Here is a 23072-nt window from a genome sequence, read left to right on the forward strand (position 1 = left end):
ATTACATTGGTACATTTAATGTAAGATCTCTTGTAGGAATTGGCCGTCTAGAAGAATTAGAACATGCTCTACAAAATATCAAATGGGACATATTAGGACTATCAGAAGTTAAAAAAGAAGGTACACATATTATAGAGCATGACAACTACATATTGTTTTACACAGGAAAGAAAAGTGGGAAAAACGGCGTAGGATTTATGGTTAAAAAGAAGTTTAAAAATAATGTAATAGATTTTATGGCCATTTCTGATAGAGTCGCTAGATTGGATATAAACATAGATACTATCCCAACCAGTATAATTCAAGTCTATTCACCAACCGAAAAAGCGTCTGACGAAGAACTAGAGTGTCTCTACAATAACATTTCATTGGTCCTAGAAAACACTCTATCAAAAACGTATGTAATGGGAGACTTCAATGCAAAAATTGGTTATCCCGAACCAGACGACAATACAGTAATGGGTCCATGGGGATATGGAACCCGAAATAATAGAGGATTAAGACTTATTAATTTTTGTTTCGAAAATCAACTATACATAATGAATAGCCACTTTAAAAAGAAACCAACTCGAAAATGGACGTGGCAATCGCCTGATGGACGTGTATTGAATGAAATCGATTTCTTTATCACCAAAAAAGATGACACATCCTGCATCCAAAATATGGAAGTAATCAACACCTCGCACCCAACTGACCACAGATTGGTCAGAGCTACTCTTGCCATTTCCAAAAAGACACCCAAACAGAGAAGAACTTTTGGAAGAAATCGGTCAGGATATCTGCCAATTGAATGCGAACACGTAAAAAATGCTTTTACAGAGTTATCAAAATCAACAGAAGCTACCAATGACATTCAAAAATCGTATACAAATCTTATATATACAATTCGTGAAAGCGTCAACACATTACCAGCTAGGAAAAAAGAAGATCGAATCCATTTTTTTGTTACAGACAAAGTAAGGAAATTGATTTCCGAAAGAACTGAACTTAAAAGCAAAGTATTAAAAACAGACTCGGATAAGAAACGTTTAAAATATCTTCATAAAAAAATTAGGGAAGCTCTAAAAAAGAACAAAGAGAACTACAAGTTAAAGGTATTTGAAGAGGAATTGAATAAAAAGAGATCTGTAAAACGTGGAAATAGACGCTTAAACAATACTAAAGAGTGGATACCAACTCTAAAAAGCTCATCAGGCACGACCACTACGAATAGAAACACCATTATTAGGGAAGCTACTAAGTTTTACCAAAATTTGTACAACACGCCAAATGAAATGGAAATCAACATGAAAGAAAATAATGTAGCAGAGATCCCTGTTTTTCTAGAGAGTGAAATCCGACGCGGTATCAACTCCTTGAAATGTATGAAAAGCCCAGGTGAAGACAACATAACGAATGATACTCTCAAAGCAATAGCCGGGCCATTAACTCCTATATTAACCGAATTATTCAACGATATTATGAAACAAGAAAAAATACCGGAACAATGGGAAACTTCTGTGATAACATTACTATATAAAAAGGGCAACCCCCAGGATATTAATAACTATCGTCCTATTAGTTTATTACAGGGGCTTTATAAACTATTTACAAACATAATACTCTATAGGCTGAAAGGAGAGTTCGAGATTCACCAACCCCGAGAACAGGCAGGCTTTCGAAGTAAGTACTCTACCTTGGATCATATTTTTACTCTACGCCAGATTATGGAAAAATATGTAGAGTATGGAAAACCAATTTACATAGCATTTATTGATTACTCCAAAGCATTTGATTCAATTTTTTACGAATCCTTATGGTGCGCTTTGAGAAGTCAAAATATTGCCGAAAAATATATAAATGTCCTCAAAGAAATATACACGAAGAGCAAAGCGATAGTGAAACTCGAAAAGAGAGGAAAAGCCTTCGAAGAAAAAAGGGGAGTAAGACAAGGTGACCCAATCTCACCTAACCTTTTTACTGCTCTCCTGGAGTATATCTTTAGAAAGTTAAATTGGACGGGATTAGGAATTAATATAAATGGGGAATATTTAAGCAATCTTCGCTTCGCCGACGACATTGTCTTATTAGCAAAAAATCACGAACAGCTTTTATATATGATTAACACTCTAGATTCCCGTAGCAAAGAGTGTGGCTTGGAAATGAACTTGGAAAAAACTTGCGTAATGTCAAATAGTAATCAATTAAAAGTCTCAATACAAGACAAAGATATTAAATATGTAGACGAGTATGTGTACTTGGGTCAAAACGTATCCTTCAAAGGACACTATGCTGATGAAGTCGAAAGACGGATTAAAAAAGCTTGGGCCACATACTGGTCCTTAAAACATATATTTAAGTCACGTATGGACATAAAATTCAAGAAACAGGCAATGGACTCTATAGTAACGCCAACTCTTTTATACGGTTGTCAAACGTGGCCAATTACTAGAGACATAATTTATAAAATACAAGTTTCCCAAAGAGCCATGGAAAGAAGCATGCTAGGCCTAAAAATTAAGTATAAAATTCAAAACAAATTAATAAGAAAAAGGACAAAAATCATAGACGCGGCAAAACTGGCATGTCTCCTAAAATGGCGTTGGGCTGGACACATATCAAGAACATCAGACGGGCGATGGACAGAAAAGGTACTGCACTGGTACCCACGCGAAGAGCGCCGGTCGAGAGGCCGGCCGCGACGACGCTGGCGCGACGACATCGCCGACGCAGCGGGGACTACCTGGACAAGGTTGGCGAGAGACAGGGACACATGGAAAAAAATGGAGGAGGCCTATGCTCAAAAATGGGCGTTCCAAGAATAAATGACATTATAAATAAAATTAAAATTGACGAAATGAACATTAACAATGACTGAGAAATCTCCTTTCTGACACAAACACTTATGAAATTAATATCAATTAAATTATAAATTGACATGTTTAATATTTAATGAAATGTTAATGTTTATTTGTAACAAAAAAAAAAAAAAAAAAACTTTAAAAATGTAAAATGTAAACTGTAAAATTTTTGTAATTTATGTACTTGGAAATAAAGGCTATATTATTATATTATTATTATTATTATTATCACAATCATTGTGAGTCATGTTTTAAACATATTAAAGTTATCATCTATAGCAATTAATAAGTCTTATTAATACTACAAATATAATTAGCTTTTTGAGTGCACCACCAATTATATGACGCTCGCATTGAAACAGTTTTCGAATAAACGCGTAAAAAAAAACTTAGACTCGAATTGAGAACCTCCTCCTTTTTTTGAAGTCGGCTATAATAGTTGTAGTCTTAAATGCAAGCAATGTATGACCTAATTTATGTAAGTAAACCTTGAATTACCGTGAAAGTGCTAGGTTAAAACACTTACTTAAATATCAAGATAATTTTAAATGAAGTAAACAAGCCCTACATTTCCTGCGTGATTTCTTTTAAGAAAATATTTGCTATAAAAGGAGCGAAATCTGGAGGAAAAACTGGAGGATCGTCCTCCAGTTTATTTGATTTCGGTCCTCCTTCTAGGACTTTTGTAGGTACTTCGTTCGTAACACTCCCAATGTACCGCGCGGGCTGGGGGGCGTGTAGCGATGAATGAGTAACCCACGACTGATGCACCTCACTTCCCCGCACGCACGATTTGACACCCGCGCAGGCTTTCCCCCCGTCGCCCGCATATCATGGGAGTGTCATCAACGAACTTGCCAGACTATAATTCCCCAATTATAGTCTAATTGAAATATTGGTCATATTTATAATGATATGAGCCGTGATAGCCCAATGGATATGACCTCTGACTCCGATTCCGGAGGGTGTGGGTTCGAATCCGGTCCGGGGCATGCACCTCCAACTTTTCAGTTGTGTGCATTTTAAGAAATTAAATATCACGTGTCTCAAACGGTGAAGGAAAACATCGTGAGGAAACCTGCATACCAGAGAATTTCTTAATTCTCTGCGTGTGTGAAGTCTGCCAATCCGCATTGGGCCGGCGTGGTGGACTATTGGCCTAACCCCTCTCATTCTGAGAGGAGACTCGAGCTCAGCAGTGAGCTTTATATGGGTTGATAATGATAATGATATGACAAACATTCTGTTAAATATAAAACAAAGTTTAACTGCTAGACTATCTCGTTGGTCCAATGGTTAACCTGTGATACAGGAAAAAATCTTCTGTAACAATTTTGTATGAAAAAAACTATGCAAAAACATTTGTTTACATTTATGTCTCATGTATTAGCATACAATGGTTAACCTTTGCATTGATAGCTGTGGATAATAATTAATTAATTATCCTCGGCATTCTTTGTTCATCTTCCGCTTCTTCGTTTTTTATGCAATTTAGCGGGATTTTAGAGTTTCATTAAGCGATAGTTGGTTTTTTCTTTTTTTTTATTCTTTACAAGTTAGTCCGTGACTGACCCGATGGTAAGTGATGATGCTATCTAAGATGGAAGCACCTAACTTGTTAGGCGTAGAATGAAAATACACACCAATTTCGGTTTCTACACGACATCGTACCGAAACGCTAAATCGCTCGACGGTACGTCTCTGCCGGTAGGGTGGTGACTAGCCACGGCCGAAGCTTCCCACCAGCCAGATCTGGGACAATTAAGAAAATCTCTAGCGGCCTCCGTCTTGTAAATCCACCGCGCATACCACTGCGCCACAGAGGCCGCCAAAAGTTGGTAGAATCATCAGACAACCTACCTGATAGTAAGTAGAAAAACACCCGCCTTCATTGTACCCTAAGAAAAAGCAAGCCTCAAAGGCTCGGCCAACCAAAGGCAGTGTGGTTTTCGTAACTTTGTTTTTTTATTGTACCGGAAGTATTCAGAAGCATGTTATTTATTGCGCAAAACTGCGGAAGCACCGAGGTTCAATGTAGCATTGAAATACGAAATCAAAAACTTAAAAATATACCTTGTAATTACTAGATACGAGCTTAAAGCTCGACCTCCACTCGGCGGATACAGCATTCGTTTAAAAACAACTTGTTAACAGTTAAATATTATCTTTTTAGTAACTAGCCTATTTAAAAAATAATTATGTAAAATTATTTAAATAATATACAGCCGGCATTAAAACAGGGCCAAACGGTGTATCCTTTCAGGTCAAGGTTCTGAAATGTAGGTAATATTATAATTAACGCTATCTAAATTACGGCAAAGCTATAAAAGTAAACCTTTACTGCATTCCGCTTGTTGGTGATGCAATTTTAAAGCCCGTAAAAGACCACTGTTAGAAATTTATCGTGAGTATCTTTGGCGTCGTAGTCGCCAGGGGCCTATCCAGTAATTTTGCCACTCTGGGCAAAGATAAATTTTGCCGCCCTGTACGTACACCAAAAATACTTTTTTTTTATTATTATATTAGTATATTGTTAGAAAAGGTTTTTGAGCCTAGTTTGTTATTTTTATATACATAGAAGAAAACATGTTGGAACTTTGAAAAACGCGAGTCTCCGATCCTTATTATTATTTAGGCAGCCAAATGCATAACAATATTTTTTTTCCATTAATTTATTTGGTTGATGATATTACAAACGACGAACGATATCGAACGGGCGAGGCACGTCGCGGAGCGTGTGCAAAAGCGTCCGATCCGATCGGCGACACTCGCCTCCCAGGGAACCGCGACCACGTACCCGCTTGCCCCTGGATCAGGCCCTGGTAGTTGCGAAATAGATTGATCGAATTGAATGCGATTGTTTTATAGAAGACTGATTTTAAGGAGAAGGTTCTCAGATAAATACAATGATAAGTCGATGAGTTTTTCAATTACCAAAATGTAAGTATGTTTGTTGAATGAATTTTGAAACATTTCATCCCTTATATCGACTAATTAAATTAAATAAATCAAAATCCATATATTCGCACTCGTATACAAAAATTAGAGTTTGTGTCAGTCTGTTTGTCCGGGTTAACCTTTAGAACAGCTGGATATATTTTAATGAGACTTTCAGAGTAACGTAGAGTAGGACATTGAACAATATATAATTATATAGGATTATTTTTATCCCGGGAAAATCCATGGTAATCGCGGGATTAAAAATAACTAAATTTCACGCGAATGAAGTTGCAGGCGTCTAGCAGTTTAAAATAGCTCACTAAATGAATTTATAGTGGCGATATTTACTCGTAGCTATAAAATTATTCATTACGAACTTGTAGCAAGAACAGCTTATTTCTCTAACCTTCATATCCAACTACGCTCAGTATGAATATTAAAAAAATAATCCGCACAAAGTCAAGGCCTCCCTTTTTTGGCACTTTTCGCAATCGTCTTAAAACGTTAAAATTTAACACAAAAACGGAGCCGGGGAATATTTAACTCACTTTCGTTTCACGAAGGCCTTTTCTGTATACAGTATGATTCGAATTTCATGGACTACTATTTGACTTACCTACCTACTTTTTTATACTGTAAAAATATAAATCGTTTCACAGTAAACTTATCAAAGCTGAGGTTTAGGTAACAATCAAATTAATTAAAAAAAACTATTTATTGGCTATTTTGATGATATTATACATTATTTATGAATAGATGATACAAACATATTTCGGAGAGTGTATTTTGATTTTGAAAACCTCGACTAGTTGGAAAGCTGTTGGTATACCACCCCCAGTCTTGGAGAGCACTGAAAAAACAAAACTTCTGCAATTGCGGTCGGGCCATGGATTAAATAAATATGCTTAAACAATACACATCACTATCTAGCCCCAAAGTAAGCATACAGAGTAGCTTGTGTTATGGGTGCTAAGATGGTTGATATTATAATATTAATATACAATTATATACGCACAATCGACGGCCGCGTGGCGCAGTGGGTAGTGACCCTGCTTTCTGCATCCACGACCGTGGGTTCGATTCCAGTTGTGAAATATTTTCCAGTTGTGAAATATTTGTGTGATGAGCATGAGTGTTTTCCAGTGTCTGTGTGTATTTATACATTATATAAGTATTTATATGTAGTATATAATAAATACATATACAATATACATACACAGAGAAATATACCTTACCTAAAACTTTTGTATACCTACATTTCTTGATTAGTCATCAAGACTGGTGTCTGGATTATTTACTTGATTAAATTGTCTTCTGAATATTTATCAAACGGGTTTCGGCGAGGTATTAACACAGTAAAACTGTGGTATTAGTGATCGATACGGAGTCAAAGCCCACAAACTCCTATTAGAGAAGCACAGCGGGTCTAAGCTCGAAATTTTATAATAATAAATGTAAAATAAACAAAAAATTAAAAAGATGATCCATGACAATATAGACTGACGATAATTTTAATAAAAAATATTAGGAAGATTTTCCTAAGCGAAGATTTTCCAAAATAATACACATTGTAGATGTACATTGTACATCATTATGTGCACAAATGTGAGGAAAACGAACACAATGCGTTGGGCAACTGTTCACACACGCGCTCCCACGGCTTACTGTTAATTATTACAATAAAGCGTTTTTTAATATTAAAAAATGAATATTAAACCGTAATTAGTAAATTATTATTAGAATTTTATTTATGGCTTAAGGTTGTTGACTTTAGTTTTTTACGGACTTTGATTTATGTGATCAAAAATATATATTATAATGAAGAATTTTCGTAAATATTTGTTGAGCGTCTCATCAAGATGAAGCTACTTACGGAAAATTAACTTGATAGTAGTCAATTTCTTTGAATCATACAAAGGCAGCCTTAGTGCTCTGTGTATGTATCGTATATGTATTTATTATACGCAAAATCCCATGGCCCGTCCGCTATTGCATACATACGATGTAGGTATGAGCTGGGTATTGCTCAACTTGCGCATGGCAACGCGTGTCTAACAGTAAGTTACGAAAACGACCATGTTTCGTTAATTAGCTAAACGCAAATCACTAGTTTCCACAGTTCACAGTGACACAGTTACTATTAGCATGAATTATTATCCCAGTCAAATTGGACTTTTAAGGGTGCAAGGGCAATTGCATAAATCTATGTTAATAGTCATTCATGTGTCTGAAACGGTGAAGGAAAAAAAAAATATACGGTCGAATTGAGAAACCTCCTTTTTTTGAAGTCGGTTAAAACATAGTGAGCAAACCTGCATACCTGACAATTTTCTTAATTATCTACGTGTGTGCAGTCTGCCAATCCGCATTTGGCCAGCGTGGTGGACTAAGGCCTTCCCATATACTTACTCTACTCTTTGGCCTTACCCCTCTCATGCTGATAGGAGACTCGTGGTCGACAATGTTTAATGAGACCAATATGAGTTGCTAATGATGATGACTATGTTAGTATTAAGAGATGAAGTTTGTGGTATTGCAGGTGTAATCTCTGGATCTACTGAAACGATTTTGATTTTACCGACCGAATATTTTTTTTTAGAAAGCGTTGATTTCCATGAGTGCAATTTAAGTAATATGAAATTACTGAAGACTTTTTACGTGGTTTCTTACTGACGTATCATGTTTTTAATGGTGTCCATAAAATTCAAGTAAATTTTCAGCTTATTGGAAACTATAGCAGACGCTGCGCGGTTTCACCCACGTAGTTCTTGTTCCCAAGGGGAATACGAGGATAAAATATTGCGACACTTACAAGGGTCTATTGGTATAAGAATTTTCAGCATCAGTTTAGTATATCCAGAGATTAGGTCCCCTTCATCCTCACAAACTTTACCTATTTATAATATTAGTATAGATAGACATAAGACTTTTTTAGAAAAATAACGTTAACATTACGTTTTTTTCGTGTCTTTTTACCGTAATTCGCAAATAATGCATTTGAATTAATTCAACTTGGTAACAATATAAAGATGCGCGCGCGCCGTTTTGCTTGAGTACGTTCGTTCCAAATTCAAGTCCGCCCGCGCCATTGGTCCACTTGTTTTAGAGTTCTGCTGGACAGTTGAATAAACGGTCAAACATATCACAGTTGAAAAAATAGACAAATTGCCATGAATTTTGAGATCTTAAATGAAAAATTTGTAATATCCCTCTATAGCATCAGGAAATCTCTGATTATAATAAAAAATCACACACAATTTGGTCCATACCTACATTACAAACAGATACAGACTCACGTTAAACTTACAGCACGTCCCACTTCCCACTTTTTGTTCACACTGCTCTTTTACGACGATGCCTTTCAAATCATCATTCATGCAAATTGTTTATGAAGTTCTTTTTTAACCGACTTAAAAAAAAGGAGGAGGTTCTCAATTCGAGTGTATTTTTTTTGTATGTATATTACCTGATTACTCGAAGACACCTGGACCGATTTGAATAATTCTTTTTTTGTTCGAAAGGGTATACTCCTGAAGTGGTCCCATTTTCATCATGTCAGGATCTGATATTGGGATCCTCGAAAAATCGAGGGGAACTTTCAAAAATCGTAAGAGCCCTCGACATGCAATGAACTTTTTGTATGATAGACAGTAGCTATCTTGTGATTGGGCTTGATTAATTTGTATTGATGAGGACTTTTCACTTAGAAATAGGTTGTGACTGAGCTACCTACATGAAAGAACACTGTCTGAAAACATTTATCATTATGATATTCTGACATGGCATGAATTATTACATCACCGGGTAACAAGCGCCTTCTAACTGATCAGTAGATACTACGATGTTATTTTTCGCTTTTTAGTTTAGTCAGTACGTTTTATGTTTTTGAAGTCAGTTGAATTTTTTTTATTAATTTTTTTTACTTCTACAAATATATTTCAATTGCGATTGACAAATAAGTCACCTTAATCTACCAATCATGTAATCCAATGAAACCAATCATGTAATGTAATCATGGAAAATAATGATACAGAACCCACGAGTTGCTATATACTTTATTATATTTTAACCTACTTTAGCCACATGGTTATTGTTATTCAAGCGGCAAGGCGGCGTGTTGCGATAGATATTAGTCGTCTTTGTAGCCGTCTTGCGAACAACGAGGTTAGCTGTTTGACCGTGTTTGCGGGGAAATCTAAGGATTTCGATAAATTATACAGAATTTTAATCACCCACATTAGTACCTTAGACTTTACCTTAATGCAGAATTCGATAAGTCTTTTTATTTAATAGTTAACCAAGATACACCAACGAATGTTAACCAATGTGAAAAAGCCGTTAACTATGTACCTAGAAGTAAATGAAATTATAATAAAAACGGAAGAGAAGTATGAAAGAAGTGGACTAGATTGAGATTGAGAGAGGCTTTATAGCACTAAAAGACACAAACAAGTGCTTTTTTGAATTTGGAGTTAACCGTTCGGATTCCAGTAGGTTATGTAATGCACTTAATACGATTTTCCAAATCTGTAGGACAGCCCCCCTGGTCAAGTGGCACGTCGATTCTCTTTCTACGATCGCTAACGCTTCGAAAACTAGAAAGATGTATGGGAATGACATTTGCTATACATTTTTCTAGTTTTCGAAGCGTTAGCGATCGTAGAAAGAGAATCGATGTGGTTTTCAATCGATAGGATATCAGTTGATTTTGTGGTGGATAGATATGGAATTTCCCCTTTCTAAAAGAATCAAAGATGGCGGGAATGATAATTCTTTCTGCAGTGTGATTTAGGTACGAGCCGAAAAAACGGTTAGTGGGGGATTCATAGAATAGGTATACCCCACTACAAACCATTAAATCTCCGACTAGAGTCAAACGAGTTCACCGCCGTCTAATTTATACGCACATGACGTCACCGTTCTAAACAACACGCAATCCTCAGTAAGAAATTCACGACCTTAAATGAATAATGTAGGCCATGCCGGAACAAAAATCGATGCAGTGTCGAAAGAAACGCATCGAGGAGGTTTTGTAAGCCTTTCGGCCTTTATTGCTAATAATAATTAAAGTGTATCCGTAGGATCTCAGCTGGCACGCCGTTACAACACTTTGTGGAAACGTTAATCATGTTAATACCATGTACTTATTGGCTGTGTCTTTATCAATATAGCTTCCTCCTCTGATTATGCGTAAACCCATAGGAATGTATAGGCATCACTCAGACCAATTATAGAATGACCTGTATCGCACTCATAGTCACGAACAAAATTGTCTGTCATTTTCTGAAGAAAACGAGCTTAGATTAGGTATATATCTTATACTAAACTAGAAGTTTTTGCCCGTTTTTTAAACAATTCAATTACACAAAAAGATATTTTTACGGAGCTCTTTAACCGACAAACACGATTACAACTATTTAACATCGATTCTATAGAGACCGTTTTTATAATCGCATTAGATCGTTGATCATATACTTTGACAGAAAAGTAACGTCTAGCGAGGCAGGTCCTATACAATAATTGGTCTGAGAGTCATCATTATAATCAGGGTCTGTATTCATGTGACGTGTCGATTCTCTTTCTACAAACGGTAACGCTTCGAAAACTAAAAAAAATATGTGGGATCCGATTGATGCCTTGATCACGTGACATGTCGATAGCAAATGTCATTTTAATAAATTTTTCAATTTTCAAAGCGTTTGCGATTGTAGAAATCGATGTGCCACATGTTTACAGGCCCAGGCCTCCCTCCTTATAGGAAAGAGAATACGGGCTGGCGGGCTTAGGATGATAATGTTAAACTCTTACAAACACTAATAGATGTTAATGATAATGATCGGGATCCACACCGACTGTAACACCATCGACTTTCCCGCTCCAAACTGAGATTTTTTACTGAAAATTTCTTAGATGAAAGAAAAGCAATAATAAGCTGAAAATGAACCTGAAACATTACTGGCTGCGTGTACTCGTACCTACTAATTTAGAATATTTTCTAAATTAGTAGGTACGAGTACATATAAATATTATTATATTTATATTTATTGAATAACTTGTATGTACTTGACAGTGGCGGATTTGCTAATTTGCCGCCAGTAGGCTATTGAATTTTTGCAGCTCCTACTGAACTCTGAAATTCGATAGATATCTTAGTTCGCAATTAATAATAATTGCCATAGATTGTGTCAATAAAATTGCAAGTTTTAATATTTTAGTCCTGTACTTCCTGTAACAGTCCTAGTTACAGGACGTACAGGACTATAATATTAAAATTATCGTTACATTTGATTATTTATTTCTGTAGAAGAGAAAGTTTTTTGGGTCAAATTTGCCGCCCCCTAAAATCTGCCGGCTCCAGCATACTTAGCCTACTGGTAAATCCACCACTGGTACTTGTACTAAGGTAGGTACGGACTTTTATCTGCAAATTTGAAAGTAAAGACTTATGAAAATGAGATGGATAAAGTATCAAAAATTATATATGTTTGTCACGTGTTTTGACTATAAACGGTATCCACGGAACTACGTTTACAATCCTACATGATTCACTGCGAACAATAAACGGCGAGTTGTCACAAAGCCCTGCGAGGAATGTAGAGTTCAAGGTTCAAAGGTGTTTAGTCATAAAATTAACTTTTATTGCATTATTATTTACAAAGTTTATTGTGTGGCACATAATAAGGAAATAAAACAGAAAAGCTACGTTATTATTATTATTTTTGACGTGACAACGTCTTATAATTTGATGGAGCCGACCGATCCTACAAAAGATGACGTCATGCGTCGTTCCCTCGCTCTAGAGTTGCCAATTTTTTTACAAGAAATCAAGTATATATAGTCTATGAAGATGATTTAACAGTATTTTAGAAAAACGTACATTTTCTTTTGTAAAATGCAAACATTCCATCAATATTTTCTTATGACGTTGTCACGTTCAACTATCGTTAGTAAACCGACTTTCGATTTTTTTTAGTTTATTTGAATTGAAGTGGCAATGGGCAGGGCACTCAGCTCGAGGAGCCGAGACGTTGGGGTCCCTAGGCATTGGAATGACGACCTCGCACCGGAAAGTGCAATGTTGTTCGATCCCCCACTCGATGGTCTGAGGACATCAAGCGGTTTGCAAGGAGCCGCTGGATTCTGGCAGCAAAACTCTTATACAAAAGGCGGGTCATATACCTAATGATAATGATGATGAAAAACTTTAGGTGTTTCCCAAGCGCTTTATTTTCGAAGGATAATAAAAAATATATAATTAGCATCCAATGTCCTTGTTACATAACAACAAACTAAACAATGAAGGACCAATAACTTGTATGTACTTACTTAGATATTTAAAAATATGTAGGTACGTTTTAAACGGAACAATTAGCTGTTTAAAATCAAAGTAATTCGTTTATCATTAATTTTCACCGACAATTTTGTTCATCTATACTAATATTTTAAAGCTGGAGAGTTTGTTTGTTTGTTTTTGATTGAACGCGCTAATCTCAAGAACTACTGGTCCGATTTGAAAAATTCTTTCAGTGTTAGATAGCCCATTTATCGAGGAAGGCTATAAGCTATATATTACCTCCGCATTCCAACAGGGACGGGAACCACGCGAGTGAAACCGCGCGGCGTCAGCTAGTTTGAGATATATTTACGATGTTGCTTTAGTCGCAAGTTAACATATTTTTATTATAGCCATTAGATTCCTTAGATTAATTTAAATTTAAATCATATTAATATACTCCTATGCTAATTATTTAAGGAAGATATTTAGTGATCGACTCAGAAACTGATGTAAACGATTGATGTATTGATATATTTGTAAACAAATGGTTTGTTGATTATTGATTAATAATGAAAAATAAAAACATTATCAAATCACAATAAACACATTATTCATATCTTGATTATGAACTTTTTATTTTTCTATTTATACTCCAGCGCCTCCTAGTGAGCTATAACCACAAACCCATCACTGAAAACCACATCAAAATCGGACTAGTAGTTTTGGAGATAAGTAGGGACATTGTCAAACATCCTATGACCCCAAACGTATATATAAACCAACCCTCTTTGTACTACTCTCCGTTTATCTAAAATCCCGAATGCACGAACCAAAACCACGTGGTGGGAGTAAAGTCTCAGACCTCTTCTGGTAATACATACCTACGTACAGATTCCTATACTATTATTAAATGACTTTGATAATTTCGCATGGCTGACCATGCGGTTTAATCATTGATGCGGTCCATTCCTTCGAAGCTGTAGTCATTCCAAGTCAGTGTATTCAGTTGAAGTATGGTTTCTTTTTAATCTGTTACAATATACACTAAGTACATTATTTTCCACAGATTATAATCTTAAATCCATGTCATTTTCATTCTAGTCGTTAGCATTTTATATAGATATGCAATTATGCACCAGAAATTGTCACATTCATTCAAAATTAGCACAGACATTAACTGCCTTGTTGATCCAGTAGATAGGTCACCAGGCCATTTGCTAGCCTATTCACTAATTTGGACTTTTTATTAACCTATTAAAATAAACACTAAATCAACTGAGAAATTCATCTACCTGCTGTATGATATTGCCCATTTGATATTGTGATGTTGTACGTGTAGTTAACATCAAATCAATTAGCAGCTAATGATATATATTAATGATAGCTACTATCATACGTCAAAGTTAGTGAATTGGTCCGCTGGCCCTATAGTGAGCTATTAAACTAGGCTGATAATAATAAAGATTTAAGCCACTATGGGAAATCCTCCAGTGGCCATGATGGATTTATGGTGATGTGTGTCTATAACCCCGCCGTGGAATAACAAAGTTTCCCATATTATTTAATATTAACGATGTAAAGACCATTCTCGCTTAGCATGTCATTTTATATTAGTAATGAAACCGTACCACTTTCACATTTGTGATTTGCGTAATAATTATGCGAAACTCGTTGACGGCTATCCGGTTGTCTTAATATGCCGATTAATACTTGGTTATTTTTTTTTCATTAATGTATGCTTTTAATATCAATTATTCGGTTACCACTGACCTAGACTTTCTGTGATAAACCATTTACTGTGCATTTACAAGTGCAAAAATTAAAAAAAAAGGCCTTGACCGTTTTTAAGGGTTCCGTACTCCATAAGGAACCCTTATAGTTATAAATAAATATTCATATACATACATTATTGGACGTAAGAGTTCATTTTTAACCGACTTCAAAAATGGAGGAGGTGCTCAATTTGACGCGTATGCGTACGAAGTTATGAGGTAAAACAACTCATAACTTCGTACTTTATTAACCAGATTGATCCCATTTCATTTTCTAACAATCGGTAGTAATTTATTTTCAAAATAAAATAACAGAAATACGTCTTTGAAGTCGATTTCATTTTTATGATCACAAGATTATCGTCCAATAAGTTTATTAATGGAAGTCAAAGTGTATGATATCTCTTAGAATTTATATACACCGCAGTCAGTGAACAATTTTCATTTACCTTAATCTTTAGTAAACTGAGTACAGAATAACCATACAAACTTGTTAGTTATTTTTAGCGTAACTTGTTATCCATTTTATGACTAGCTTTATCTAAGTCATGCCTCTGGCAGGCGTTATTTTTCAACCGTACATAAGATCCGTATGTGAGGATTATTCCACTACATTAAAAACTTGTATGAACGAGGAAAAAGTCCTGTTCGGAATCTAATAGCCTTATGTTGTTCACAAGAAACACTAGCGTGTAAATATTCGCTTTTTAAATGCCTGGAAAACCGCAAAAGGATTTTAAAATTTAAATATTGCATCACGCTAAACTTGCGAAACTCGAGTCTCTAGCGCGGGTAATTTTGCATTTTAGTTTTAGAGGAAACATATTTTCTGTAGATTTCCGCAGTAATCAAACAAATCAAACAATCTGCTGTTTTAATATACTCGTAAGGTAAGGTCACAGTCAAACGACAAGTTGTCGTGAGATTACATGTATATACTCGTACAAGTCGAAATGTGAATCTCCTCAATTCGTAAATTAACACGTTTGTAGTCTTGGATGAAATATATATTAGAACGATTTTAACATAATTGAGATGGCAGTCCTACGACAAATAATGAAATAAAAAAAGTTCCACATACAACCCGAAATTTGAATCTCCTCAATTCGTAGGGTTGGTTAAAAAAAGGGTATGCACCAAATCTCGCAATACGATAACAAATCAACACTAAAGCGATGTGCCTATGTGATGATATTTCATTTTCAAAACCTGCAACTAAAGATCATATTTAAAAGGCAAGTTACGGTTAAATAAAATCTAAAAGTCGAAATGTGATTCTGACGGACGCGTTGTTTTTAACTTCAAACAAAATAAATCTACTACCTATAACATAAATAAAGAGCCGTGATAGCCCAGTGGATATAACCTCTGCCTCCGTTTCCGGAGGGTGTGGGTTCGAATCCGGTCCCGGGCATGCACCTCCATCTTTTCAGTTGTGTGCATTTTAAGAAATTAAATATCACGTGTCTCAATCGGTGAAGGAAAACATCGTAAAGAAACCTGCATACCAGAGAATTATCTTAATTCTCTGCGTGTGTGAAGTCTGCCAATCCGCATTGGGCCAGTGTGGTGGACTATTGGCCTTATCCCTCTCATTCTGAGAGGAGACTCGAGCTCAGCAGTGAGCCGAATATGGGTTGATGACGACGATAACATAAATCCGATCACAGTCTATTTTCAACTTGTCGAAAAAATAAAGTACTATCGAATCCACATACGAGTCCAAATCTGAATCTCCTCAATTCGTATGGTTGGTTAAAAAATGGGTTGTTTGCACCACATCTCGCAATACGCTAACAAATCAACACTAAAGCGATGTGCCGATGTGATAATATTTTATTTTCGAAACCGCTAAAAGATTACTTAACTCGCGAGCGGCATTGTTTAAACTGCCCAAATAGATATTAAACGGTTCAGTTTACTATTTGTGTAACCTTAACATAAAATCTCAAGGTGCAACTGGTTTTTCTTGTCAATACAACAATTTTATTAACCTTCGGCTCAGTGGTAAACCTTCTCATGTTTTTACATATTAAATATTATATTAAGGGACACTCGTAATATATGTTGCAAAATTTAAAAAATTCAAAATTCAAAATTCTTTATTTCAATTAGGCTTAGTTTAGATTTAGCTAGCGAGCGAGCTATGCAAGGTATACTATACACATAGCAATGTTAAAGATATTATGAAATTGATTTTGATAAGTTATATTTTTTCAGCCGCACTTGTTTTTGTATTTATTTGTAGAATAAATATTTTATTATTTTTGTTTTCTTTAGATTTAACCGGATATACTCGTATCAGATAGTTTGCAAATAACAGCATAATATTTATCGCAGTTCAGAAAACCAGAACTAGACACAAGCCGTTGTTAATTATTATTTTAATTAAATATTACCCACGAGTCATAATTAACTGATAATTTACTAAATCAAACAATTAATATCAAGAAATCAGGATCTATAATTCTCTGAATCAACAGATAATTATAGAATACTGTATCCTGTTTTATGATAAGTTTGTATTAATTTAATACAAAGTATGAGATAATCCGGAAAATTGTGTATATTTTCCCTTTATACACAAACTTAAACCACTTTTCCGGAATAAAATACAACATCCAGTTTCGACCTCCGAAACTTTGAACCCGGAAAACAAAAACTCTGATAAGACTTTGAACGTGGCCGCAATTTTAATGGTTGAAAGTTCAAACGAATTAAAAGTCTTTCATTGGCAGATTTTCCCTAATGTTAAGGCCCTTTCCGGGGTGAAATATCAAAATTAATAGCCCAAAATCCTTCGGAAAAGGTCTTTTGCCATGATCTTTCGTGCTCGCTGTATGTTTAACGTATTTTTCCTTGTGTTGCAGGTTTGCGCGAACGCACGTCGAACTTCGAAGTTTAAACGAGGCTCGAGTAGTCGAGTAGTTTGCGATCGACCGCCAGCGTGAGAGGAAGTCGCTAGCGGAGTGGAAAACAAATGACAGTAAAACACTCAATGGGGAGGAACTAGTGTTGTGTTGTGTGTGTTATTTTTTGTGTTTGTACGATTGTGTTTTGGCAGTTAACAAGGATGCAGGGCCGTGACAAGTTATGCGCGAAGCTCACGAGCGCATTCCTTAGGAAGTGGTGTAAGTATGCGATATTAATTTACTCTTACTATTTCTACTGCATTATTGGTATACTCGAAGGTATGTGCTTTTATATTTCAACACAGATGGAGATATTAATCTGTTTTAAATTGTTAGCTGGCTGTTACAAAGGCTAAAATTATAATAGTATATTTTAATACGTTAATATCTAATTAGCAGATTAATAGTTTAACTTAAAGCAAATACTTTCATAAAATTTTCAAATCCCCATATGAGACAAAAATAGGTAGGTAGGTAGGTACAGCTTTATTTTAATTGGTTAATTAATGATGATAAATAATTAGGTATACCAAACCACAGCAAACTCTGTAATTCTTACTAATATTTTTACTTAATGAGGCATTTTTGCACTAGCTAGAAAACATTGGGAGAAAACTGTTTTTTTCAGTTTTCAGACAGGTAGGTATATCTATTTAGAAAATAAATTGCAATAATGCATGCGGACACCGTATAGCAAATAAATAATTTAACAAAATTATTGTAAATGAATAATTCGAATAGAAAAATTTAAAGAGATAGAAACAAGTGATCGTTTTGTATCGTTCACTTATACTACGGTCTGTGTATCGTTTGTTTTTGCCAATAACTTAGTAAGTACCTACGAGTACATACATAAGCGAAGATTTTATGAATTATCTTTGAATCTCCCTAATTTTACTTATTATATTACCTAATACGTTTATAAATCTTCATCTTATCATTTTACTACATAACCTACTGAGACGGCTATTCTTTCAGAATATTTATCTATGTAGCTCCTCTAGCTATTAGGTATACTCGTATTAAACAGGTATCTACAGAATTGACAAATATTTTGTCATGAAATAGAAAAATTTATAATGACAAATGTTCCTAATTAATAATTAACTATTGACATTTTAAATTTCTAGAAAATTTTTAATTCACAGTGATCTAAAAAGATAAAATTTCAATATCAAACTTGTAACAAGTTTTTATGATATGGCTTAAGAAGATTTATATTTAATGGCCCTTAATTGGTATCAATAAACTGATTGTCGTCCGTCCAAGATTTGTGGGACTGTACAAATTCAAATTCCTCAAACGTATATGTTAATTAAACACGAACCTCATTCAAATGACTGGTTTCGAAGGATAATAATTTATTTATTGTATGGTAAAAAATGTTGTCACTTGTTACTATGACACGCCTTTGAATAAATTTCGGAGCCTCTGACGTTGATAAGTAGCCCTTTTATTATAATTATTATTATTATTATATTATTTTTATGTAGTTCTTTGTCTTTCTCTGGCGTGAATAGTCCACGTCTCTACACCATAAAGGAATATCGGAAAAATAAGTGCCTGGACCGAGGCGTGTTTTGGTTCTGTTTGTGAGGCTTCGGTTCTTCCAGATGTTTGTTAAGATCGTCATCGCATCCGTAGCTATTGCTATTCTTCGCTTAATTTCAGACAGATCCACATCGTACGCATCGCATCAAATGGATTTTTAATTATACGGTAAATACAATCCGTTCAATGCGATCGATGCGATGCAATGTTGATCAGTGGACGCACTTATATGAATTTCCATACAAAGAATATTAAAATCCATTTGATGCGCTGCGTTCGATGCGGATCTGTGGACGTCTGCCTCTAATCACCATTACGATTGTGGAGTGATTTTTAATAATATTAATAATCTTTATTTATAAAGGAAAAAAAAACACGTAAAAATAAAACAATAGACTTATTACTTATACTTATTGCTAAGTTTACGTGCATAATAAATATGTGTATTTCAAGAAAAAATATTATTATGATGGAAGTTGCACTAGTATGAACGGTGTCGCAGCTTCCACTGGTCTTCTCTGATAAAAATTTTAGTACCAATGTAAATAAATTAATATTTATGACCTACTAGTTTTGTAAGGAATTTAACATAGATACGTATACGTAATCACTAAATAATTGATTAGTAACAATAAATAATAATTAATTACCTAACTATCTTTCAATCAAACTATCATGGCATTTTCTTGGCTTTTAAATGAAATCAACTAAATACTAAGTGTCATCAGTGTAAAAATCGAGTTCATAAAATACAAAGACGACCTACAAAATTAAGAGATACAATAAAAAAGATCGTCCTTATGTGTTATTTACTGATCGGTTTAAAGGTGGTGTCAAAATGCAAAATAGAACTTAGGGAAATCAAATAGTCTATACGTTGCTTAAATTGATTACACTATTTGACTTAGAATAACAACCACTAATATTATAATCTATACTTGTAAATATACTACTAATATAAAGAGGTCAAGGTATCGTAGGGTTAATCTCTGGTTCTTACTGAACCGATTTTAAGAATTCTTTTACCACTAGTAAGCCACGTTAGTTGTGAGTGTCGTAGGCTACATTTTATTCCCATATTCTCAATGGAACAGGAACTACGCGGGTGAAACCGCGGGACGTCGGCTAGTTTTTTAATTAACTCAATTACCTACCTAAAATAATATTAATAAAAATCATTAGAATTAAATCCTCTTAGTTTTTTTTTAATCCTGCTAATACGTACTTAACCAGTAAAACTGGTCTGACTTTTAAGCTAAATTAACCTTGTCTTTAATACCTGATAGTTATCATATAGTTTTTATAAGCAATTAAATTAATAATTAACTTTAAATACAAAGTTTTTACTACTAGGTACTGCTAATTATTGACATTTTAAAATTAATATTCATAATTAACATTTTTGATAATAATAAGGCTTAACAAATATTTAGATATTGAATTTAAAATGTATAATTACATAGTCACTTAGTTTTTTATTAATTTTAGGTTTTTTGTGTTATTGAATTAATAGCTAGTAGCTAGTTAATAATATTACGTTAACATTCACGATAAAAAAAAATGTTTATAGTCAACAGTGCGGTTAAGTAATATATGGATTGCACGGCATTGATCGGTATATTACTCGTTAGAGGGTGGGTAGATAGATATTCTAGAATTTTTTCAAGAGATATTTCCGGCTGTAGGAAGTGATTGAACATGATTTTCATTTTCACTTTTAAAAATAAACAGGCCTTACGGTTTATTTTTTAAATGTGTTTTATTTTTTTAAATAAAATTAACAAAATAAATATTAAAGTACGTACCTATAGTTATCTTCTATCTTCCAAAAGCAAAGCAAAAGGTCACATAAAAACCATTTGACGTACAAAGATGAGGCAGGGAGGTAGATTTTAGTTAGTAGACATCCGTTACGAACGGATTTTACGACAGGGCCGGATTAAAGAGGTCTAAGGACGGACGAAGTCGCGGTCCGCTAGTGTTATATATTCCAGTTTTCTATCGAAGTTCGTACAACGACATACGCTGGCATTGCCTCGAACGGTATCTGCAACGTGATCAAAAAATACTCGCCGAACCTGTTTAGAAGTCACTCGCGAAAGGAATGATATAAACAGCCTATTTATATCCAAGTGTGGAGTAAACAACTCTTCTTATGGGCACTGAAAATAAGTGCAAAACGAGTAAATGATACAGCCTCGCTGCCATTTACGTTAATGGTAGTTTTACGATCACAAGAATAGTCTGTTTAGAAATAAATTTTTACTTTATTCATTAATAGCAGACGCCCCGCGGGTTTATTCTCGTAGTTTCCGTTCCTGTGGGATAAAATATAGCCTACTAACGGACGCTTTGCGGTTTCACCCGCGTAGTTCTTTTTTCCGTGAGAATATGGTTATAAAATATAGCCCATAATACTGGCAAGTAAGGTGGCTTTCTAATGGTAAAAGAATTTTGAAAATCGGTTCAGTAGATCCAGAGATTATCCCCTACAATTGTACAAACTTTATCTCTTTAATAAATTTAATATTACTGTAGCTGACACTCACATACCCCCTTAAATCTTAAAACCAATTTATGGCATTAGTATACCTACATGAATATTTCCAATAAAAAGTAAAAATTTTATAATTTAAAAAACAGACACCAGAAAAGTAATGGAACTTCATCTTTACTCTGACATCACAATCCTCCTTCGATAGTCGGTCAAAGACTTAAAAAAACAAAATGAATCCGTAATCCGAACGCAATTTCATTGCACTTTTTAATTAACCAATTAAAATGCATCGCTGATAATAATAAATTTCAACTTTATTTCTTGCGTCTCTCTAATCCGTTAATCCGGAACCGTGAATCCTATTGCGGCGCGTGAATGAATGAAAAAACGCATCTCAAATTTTCTCCACTTTTCCTCAAGATACCACTCTCCACTGAGCATGATAAAATGAAATCTCGAGTTAACACTAATTAGTGTAGGTATATTTAACTAGCGTTTGTCCACGACGTCGTCCACGCGAAGTTCAGTTTTTGACGTGACGTCTCCGGCCTCCGTGGCGCAGTGGTATGCGCGGTGGATTTACAAAACGGAGGTCCTGGGTTCGATCCCCGGCTGGACCGATTGAGATTTTCTTAATTGGTCCAGGTCTGGCTGGTGGGAGGCTTCGGCCGTGGCTAGTTACCACCCTACCGACGTACCGCCACGCGATTTAGCGTTCCGGTACGATGTCGTGTAGAAACCGAAAAGGGGTGTGGATTTTCATCCACCTCCTACCAAGTTAGCCCGCTTCCATCTTAGACTGCATCATCACTTACCATCAGGTGAGATTGTAGTCAAGGGCTAACCTGTAAAAAAAAAAAGATGACGTCATGCGTCGTTCCCTCGCTCTAGGGTTGCCAACTTTTTTTACAAGAAATAAAATATATTCTGGTCTATGAAGATTATTAAACAGCATTTATAGAAAAACGAACAGTTTTTTATTTATTTATTGTTTTAAATACGTTAATTAAATTTTCTTTTGAAAAATGCAACCATTCACGTCACGTTCAACTATCGTCAGTAATTTGTCTTTACAGACAACCGATTTTTATACAAATACCCGAGGGAGGCATGGATTTTTCCGGGATTGAATAAGGTTCAAGTATTTTAACAATTACTGTTTGTTTTTTTTTTTATGAAATAAAATTACGATTGTTGATTAAGATGAAAATTGCGAAACCAGGGGCGGGTCCAGAACCTTTACTTTTCCGAGCTTTTCATTTAACGGCCGCGTGGGGCAGTCAC

General features: G+C 34.9%; 1 protein-coding gene across 1 annotated transcript in view; it reads left to right on the forward strand.

Moving 5' to 3' along the window:
- The window catches only part of LOC112047732 (scavenger receptor class B member 1), a 109358-nt gene that overhangs the window by 19136 nt on the left and 67150 nt on the right, over nucleotides 1-23072 (forward strand). The window contains exon 2 of the mRNA XM_024084947.2: nucleotides 17699-17959. Within this exon, the coding sequence (XP_023940715.2) occupies nucleotides 17902-17959 (58 nt within the window). The 5' untranslated portion in view covers nucleotides 17699-17901. The remainder of the gene's footprint in view (nucleotides 1-17698; nucleotides 17960-23072) is intronic.

This window comes from Bicyclus anynana, chromosome 8 (assembly GCF_947172395.1).
Source record: "Bicyclus anynana chromosome 8, ilBicAnyn1.1, whole genome shotgun sequence".
In the NCBI taxonomy this organism is placed as follows: Eukaryota; Metazoa; Arthropoda; class Insecta; order Lepidoptera; family Nymphalidae; genus Bicyclus; species Bicyclus anynana.